The sequence below is a fragment of the Microtus ochrogaster genome, chromosome 15 (assembly GCF_000317375.1).
Source record: "Microtus ochrogaster isolate Prairie Vole_2 chromosome 15, MicOch1.0, whole genome shotgun sequence".
Lineage (NCBI taxonomy): Eukaryota > Metazoa > Chordata > Mammalia > Rodentia > Cricetidae > Microtus > Microtus ochrogaster.
Genome location: NC_022017.1, coordinates 29,019,026 through 29,026,575, shown reverse-complemented (window position 1 = coordinate 29,026,575; position 7,550 = coordinate 29,019,026). Strand labels below are relative to the sequence as shown.

The 7,550-nt window shown below is 48.0% G+C and overlaps 1 protein-coding gene across 2 annotated transcripts in view; it reads left to right on the top strand.

Annotated features, from left to right (window-relative positions):
- Window positions 1-7,094, top strand: part of Tef (TEF, PAR bZIP transcription factor) — a 23,451-nt gene extending 16,357 nt beyond the window's left edge. For both annotated transcript variants that reach the window (XM_005354484.3, XM_005354483.2), the window contains exons 3-4: window positions 1,704-1,924; window positions 3,670-7,094. In XM_005354484.3, coding sequence (XP_005354541.1) covers window positions 1,704-1,924; window positions 3,670-3,885 — 437 coding nt within the window. In that variant the 3' untranslated portion in view covers window positions 3,886-7,094. The remainder of the gene's footprint in view (window positions 1-1,703; window positions 1,925-3,669) is intronic.
- Window positions 7,095-7,550: the final 456 nt, after the last annotated feature.

Below are 7,550 nucleotides of genomic sequence, written 5' to 3'. Positions count from 1 at the left end.
ACACAGAGGTCAAAGGAGGGCGTTGGATCCCCTAGAACTTGAGTTACAGGCAGTTGAGCTGTCATGATAGATGATAAGAACTGAACCCAGGTCCTCTGCAAGAGCAGTAAGTGTGGGCTAGAGAGATGGCTCAGCGGTTAAGAGCACTGACTGCTCTTCCAGAGGACTGGGGTTCAATCTCCACTCCTGTAGCAGCTAACAATTGTCTGTAACTCCAAGATCTGACATGTAGACAAAACACCAATGCACATAAAATAAAACCAAATAAATTATTTAAATAAAACAAAGCAGTAAGTGCTCTTAACCACTGAGCTCCAGACTCACAGAGACAAATATAACATACATATACACACACCTTTGTGTGTGTATGGGGGGAGTGCTTATGTATATATAGCAAGTGATAACCTAGAGCTTCCGATCCACCACACTCAACCTTATCCAGTTGAAACCTAAACTTGACCATGCCACATTTGTGCAATGAATATCCCAGTGACTTCCTCTTTCAAGGGAAATGTCTGTATTAGCAGCATGGACATTTATTGGGGGTGGGGGGATTGTAGAAAGATTTTTTTGTTTTAATTTTGATATCTTTTTTTGAAATATTTTTATTTTATTTATTATGTATACTGTGTTTCACCTGCATGTATCCCTGCAGGCCAGAAAAAGGCTCCCAGATGTCATTACAGATGGCTGTGAGCCACCATGTGGGTGCTGGGAATTGAACTCAGGACCTCTGAAAGAACAGCCAGGGCTCTTAACCTCTGAGACATCTCTCCAGCCCTATTTTGTTATCTTTTGTGTTGTAGGGTGTCTAGCAGCATAGGCTGCTACACACATGCTGGTTGCACCCTGGAGACATCATGATGTGGCCAGATATTTTCCTGCAGGGCAAAATTGTCCCCTGTTAAGAACCATAGCTTTGCAGGGCAGTGATGGCGCACGCCTTTAATCCCAGCATTTGGGAGACAAAGGCAGGTGAATCTCTGACTTCCAAGGCTAGTCTGTTCTACAGAGTGAGTTCCCAGACAGCCATGGCTACATAGATGGCTTTAACTTCTATTGTTATACTGTGTTGTCTCTGCCAGGACACTACACTACCAGGGATATAGTTGGCATTTAGTAACTATATGTTGGCTGAATATTTGGTGTGTAGTCCTGTTGGAAGCATTGAACATATAGGCCAGGGGTTCAGTTTTCTTCTCACACAACTCTTATCTCAACACACAACCTTTGACCTCTAAAATTGACATTAATTCAGTGTTTACCTATAAAGCAATTAGCCATATGGAACAGGAGGAGCAAGGAGCCAGAAGCAGCCAGGCCAAGAGTCAGATTTTACTTTAGTTATTTACCTCTGGGATCCTGGAAAGCCATTGGATTTATCTGAGCATTGGTATCCTTTTCTGTAAAATAACAGTTAGCATTTGTTTCCTTTCAGTTCTGTTCCTCAAGGGGAAGAATTCCTGGGCTGGAGTGACCAGTGGTTGAGCACGTGCTTAGCTTGTGTGGAGCCCTGGCTTTGATCCATAGCACACAGAACAGGGCAGGGTCATCTCAGGAAGTGAACCACATGTGCCTGTCTACCTCTAGGGCTGTCGATGTGGTTTTCTTAATGGCAGTAGTTTATGGAGGTTGTCTGGTGGGTGGTGTCTATTTTCTCTGTCCAGTGAGATGCTTCTAGATCTTCTGCCTCTGTCTTTCAGAATCGTCCTTGGAAAAGGAAAGGGAGACTCCAAGTCCCATTGACCCCAACTGTGTGGAGGTTGATGTGAACTTCAATCCTGACCCTGCCGACCTGGTCCTCTCCAGTGTGCCAGGTGGGGAGCTTTTCAACCCCCGGAAGCACAAATTTGCAGAGGAAGACCTGAAGCCACAGCCCATGATCAAAAAAGCCAAGAAAGTCTTTGTTCCTGATGAGCAGAAGGTAAAAAAAAAAAAAAAAAAAATCCTTTATTAAAGGCACAGCAGTGATTTCAGAGTCCAGGGTAAGCTGTGGCATAGCTCAGCAGTACAGTGAGTATAGCGCTTGCTGGGGAGGAGAGGCCCTGAGCTCCATCTTTAGCACTTCAAAGAGAAGTAAAGGTGGCAGTGCACACCTTTACTCCTAGCACTCGGGGCAGAGGCAGGCGGATCTCTGAATGCTAGTCTATCCTGGCCTCCAGAGTGAGTTCCAGGACAGCTAGAGCTGTTATACACAGAAACCCTGTCTTGGAAGACCAAAGAGAAGAGAGAGAACTAGAGTAGGTTTTTGGTTTTATTTTTTATGTTGTTTTTTTTTTTTTTAATTTTTTATTGGTTTTTCAAGACAGGGTTTCTCTGTGTAGCTTTGGGACCTGTCCTAGAACTCACTCTGTAGCCCAGGCTGGCCTCAAAATCACAGAGATCCACCTGCCTCTGCCTCCCGAGTGCTGGGATTAAAGGCGTGCGCCACCACCGCCTGGCCTCACACTTGATTTTTATATGGATAACTCTTCCTACCATAGATACTCTAGGAGTTCTGTGCTTGGAGCCACCGCAGCAGCAGTTTGATGGGAAGAGAGAGTTAGGCAAGGTTTGGCCCCAATGACTCAGATAGTTCCCTTCTTCCCAGAGCCTCTGGTTAGTATTCCACTTCCCTGGCATTAGTCCAGCCATGGGGAAGAGAAGTCACTAGACCACAGAAAGCAAGGTTCAACAGTTAAAGGACAAAAGACACCTTGTATGACTGGGGAGCTGGCTTAGTTCTCATACTTCCTAATGCTGTGACCCTTAAATACAGTTCCTCATGTGTGGTGACCCCCCCAACCATTAAATTATTTCATTGCTAGTTTATAAATAATTTTGCTACTGTTATGAATCATAATGTAAATATCTGTGTTTTCCCATGGCCTTAGGCAACCCCTGTGTAAGAGTTGTTTGCCCGTCCCCCAAAAGGAGTTGCAACCCATGGATTGAGAACCACTGGCTTAGTGGGTAAAGCATTTGCCACCAAAAAAAAAAAAAAAAAAAAAAACATAAGAATGCATGTGAAAGCTGTAACAGTGTGTGTCTGTAATCCCAGTGTTCCTTTTGGGAGAAGAGAAGCAGGGGTAGGAGAATTGCTGGAAACTCTGGGCCACCTATCTTGCCAAACACAACAGTGATAGACAATGAGGACTGGCACCCAAAAGTTTTCCTCTAACATCCACACATGTAACATGGGGTGTGGGTGTGCACCTCCTCTCTTTCTTCCCACTCTTTCTTTCTTGCATGGTTTTGTAGAGTCAGGTTTGATCTCAGGGGATTACACTTAGCTTGATGGCTTTACCACCACTAAGCATGGTATAATAGCACAAGTCCTTCATCCCAGTATTTGGAAGGCAGAGACGGGCAGATTGGTGGGAGTTCAAGGCCAGGTGGTCTACATAGTGATTTCTTAGACAAGGAGAGCTATCTGACAGAGACCTTGTCTCAGAGAGAGATGTTAACCAGTATGCCTGAACGAGACAAGGGCAGAGCACACAGCAGCACACTGCCTGTCAAGGCAGACTCTTGACACACGCTGCAGCCTGCCCCTCTGAAGACAGGGCAATGTCCACAGTATTCCTTCTTACCACAGCACTGAACTGTGGGGGTGGTAGACCTGGGGTGGGAAGATTAGGTTCCCTCAGGGGGAGCACCAGACCACCCACAAAGGGTACTTTCCCACAGGATGAAAAGTATTGGACAAGACGCAAGAAGAACAATGTGGCAGCCAAACGCTCCCGGGATGCCAGGCGCCTGAAGGAGAACCAGATCACCATCCGGGCTGCCTTCCTGGAGAAGGAGAACACAGCCCTGCGGACGGAGGTCGCTGAGCTTCGCAAGGAGGTGGGCAAGTGCAAGACCATCGTGTCCAAGTATGAGACCAAGTACGGGCCCTTGTAACCTGTGCCCTTTGCCCTGCAGGGCACTGCCTGCACTTCAGACCTCTGCCTGGGGCTCCCAGGACCCCACACTCGTGTGGAGACTTAGGACTCTTCATGGGCACATGGTCTGCTCTAGGAGCGTTCACGTCTCAGCTTCATTACAACATGGCCAGCACACGTGGTGACTTCCCCAGGGGATCAGGCTCCTCTCTGAGGGGGAACATGAGTGAATCTACGTAGACGGGTAAACGGCCCAAGTTTCTCTTCTTGGATGTCCCAACTGCATCAGAAGGGACCTCTGGAGTCCAGAGCTCTCCACAGTGCTCAGGCTTTCCTAGCCTTCTCTCAGTCTTCAGTCTGAACTGACAAGGGCTGTCCACAGAATGAGTCATGATTGTTGTCACCCTCATGTTGTCTCAGGTAGCAGGTGCATTTCCACTTGGGGTGTGTCTGTCATGCACCTCACTGTCCCCAAAAATTCTTTGAGAGAAACATCATTCCCATCTGTCTCAGAGCCAGGACTCACTAATATAATACTCTGTTAGTGTGTGGAGGGTGTTGGGCCACGAGAGTGGGGTCTCTGCATAGCCTGGAATTGGAGTGGAGTTTGGGGCTACCAGCAGAAGTGCATCCTACCCTTCTTAGCTCCCACATCCCTTTTATCTTGTGGCTCTCAGACCTGAAGCAGCCCTGGAATCAGCTCCCTCTACATCCCACTTGCTACAGAAGAGACATTCCCAGGGTGGCTGCTCTCTGGGCTCCAGTTGCCAGCACCTACGGAGGCTTTTGTACCTCCAGGCCAGTCTGGAGGCTCCTGACTTCCGCTTGCCTGGCTTCTGGTTATTCTCACCCAGCAACCATTCTCAGATCTTAGGTTTAGAAAGAAACCCCATCACCTAGGAAACTTAAGCTTCCTGGACCAGGGTACCAATTAATTCTACATGGTATTTAGGAGACTGGCCTCCACAGCCTCTTGTTGTGGGCACCAGAGTGAGGGGCTATCTCTTGTGACGCTCCATTGGTTCCTTGCTCTGACTCACTGATGTGTCCCAGGCCAGAATCCAGTCTCCCTAAAGGCAGAAGAGAGCCTTTCACTTCACAGACAGAATCCTCTCCTTGAGTGTCAGGGTGCAGCCTCATAGAAGTGCACTTGCCGAAGTCACAGTACAGATCTCAAAGGACAGCAGCTCTGGAGACATTTACACTGGCCTGGAGTCCCTCAGTCTTGGTCTCAGGAGTCAGGGGCTGACCACACAGGTCTGGCCATGGGGTGGAGCAATTCTTGCAGCTTTGGCTTCCTCTGCCTCACAGCTCTACCCTTCTCTTACGTTTGACTGAACTTGTCCTCTTGCTCTACCCAGAGGATTGGCTAAGGAAATCGTGGAACCCTCTGCTCATGTGGGTCACTTAGGGCACCCTCTAGGAGGGTGTGTTTATTTGCTCAGGGCGGGCAGCCTGTGTGAAGGAGACAGAGGTGACGAGGGTGCTTTATTATTCTTAACACTGGCTTTATTTTAAACAGTGGCTTTGTTTGGGGCCCCAATCTTTCAAGACTTTTCATAATTTTAAGACCAGGGCAAACCGTCTACTGGCCATGGACTGCAGCCAGGAGATGTCCTGCTCCTCCTGGGACCTGCACATCACCTCTTGACAAAGGTCCCTGAGGCCAAGGAGGTCTCCCTCCTACTAGGTCCGTGACTTTGACTTTGTGGTTCTGTAGGAACCATGTGCACACTTGTCACTCTGTTGTAACCACAAAGGGCAGTTACACCCAGCATGTCAGTGTCCTGCCCTGGCTGCCTGCGTCCTACCCACCTGGCACTCTGAGCCGGCTGTTCACCCAGAGGCAGTTCTCACTTCCTTACTGGTGGACAAGCCTTGAGCTAAAAGGCTTTTCGTTCACTTTGGCTAGAAAATGTAAGGTTTGTGTTTTTTAAGTTTTAGTTTTTAAGGAATGGATACTTAGCTCTGGATGCCATCTGTGTTCTGACCCCAGTGGGTGGGTTGGGGCTTAATGTGTCTCCCTTGGTCCTACCTTCTGCCTTGTGGTGCCCTCCTTTCCTTCCAGAAGTCAGGGGGGTCTGGCTCCTCCTACAGTGCTTACTTGGAAATGGTATGGCGCTCGCTTCTTGGAGAAGCCTTTGAATGAAAAGCAGTGGTACAGGAAGAAGCATGCCTGGAAGCTGACATCTTGGAGAAAAAAGTGTTCACATAAGCTCGGCTCCTCTGTTGGCTTTAAGACCCAAGACTGTGCAGAAAGAGTTGATCTCTGCTGTTTGCCATGAAAGTCTCCTCCCTCACTCTAGGAGCTGACGACTGAAGCCTGAGTCTCCTGCACTGAGATCTCTGACATCTTGTAAAGAGTAGCAGGCTTGAGAAGCCAACTTCTATTGGCTCTCCATGGGTTCGCCTTGGGATGAGAAGTGCTGTCACTTCCTAAGCGTCCTGTTCTATTGCGACCTCAAAAAAGATGCATGAATGAGCTAGAATGCTGCAGGAATGTACATACAAGAAATGTCTTTATAAGAGAACTACACACGTTTGGAGAAAACTCTGCCCTGTGGAGTACCTGCCTGAGTCACCTTATCCTTGGCCCAAAGGCTGAGTTTTGTGGGTCTGACTCCCTTGGTTGGGGATGGTACTAGGCAGTGAACCTGACCCCTGGTCCACACTCCCTGCTGAGAGGGTGCTGTGGTCTGCTTTCCACTCAGGCAGCTCCTCCAGTCCTCTAGCCTGGGGACACGCGTGAAGCTCTCCAGTGGCTCTGAGAAGTGTGCTCCTTGTAAGGAGGGGCGTGGAGCTCCTGGTTTCCAGGGCTAAGCCCCACCCACAGCTTCTTTAACATCTGTTAATTAAGTGCAATAAATTTTTCTAGAAAAAGGCAAAGATGATTTCCAGGTAGATTGCTGTCTTTTGGTATTAGGATGCCAGAACACCACTTGGTTTTATTTTTCTAAGTGCATGTGATTGGTAGAATGTGTGGGGCTCTGCATCCTCCCCAGGAGCCGCATTCCAGCGGCCCCTCTCCCTACCTTTGTTGGGGGAAAGAGGCCAGGAGAAAACCCCTTTGTCCCAGCTGCAGAGGTAGAAGCAGACAGCAGCCCATTGGCCTTATGTGTGTGTGTGCCTGTGCGAGTGTGTCACTGCTGGTGGGCCGGAGTGATGTGGTAGGGAGGGAAGTTGGGAATGTATCCTTTTCAAACAAAATTAAATATTTTGAGACGAGAATTTGGCGATGGTCTTTTATGTTATCCCCTCCTTTGTCTCCTTTCTCTGTATGTTAGCATGAGCACCAAGCCAGAAAACTTTATCTCTTTGGAGTCCCAGGCAGCGCCTCTGTCAATACAAGCTAGATATCCTTGACCCAAACACCCAACTCCTCTGTGCCTCAGTTTCTTCACCTGTCAAATGAAGGTAATTTCTACCCTGTTTATCTTGAGAGAGGAGGACACACATCACAGCAAAGGTAGTTTGAACAGACTGAATAATCAATAAAAACACCAGGAACTCAAATGCCTGATGGCAACTGTTTAAAAAAAAAAAAAAAAGTCAGCTAAGAATACACGTTTAGCCAAGTGGTGGAGGTGTACATCTTTATTTATTTATTATGAACACAATGTTCTGTCTGTGTGTATGCCTGCAAGCCAGAAGAGGGCACCAGACCTCATTACAGATGGTTGTGAG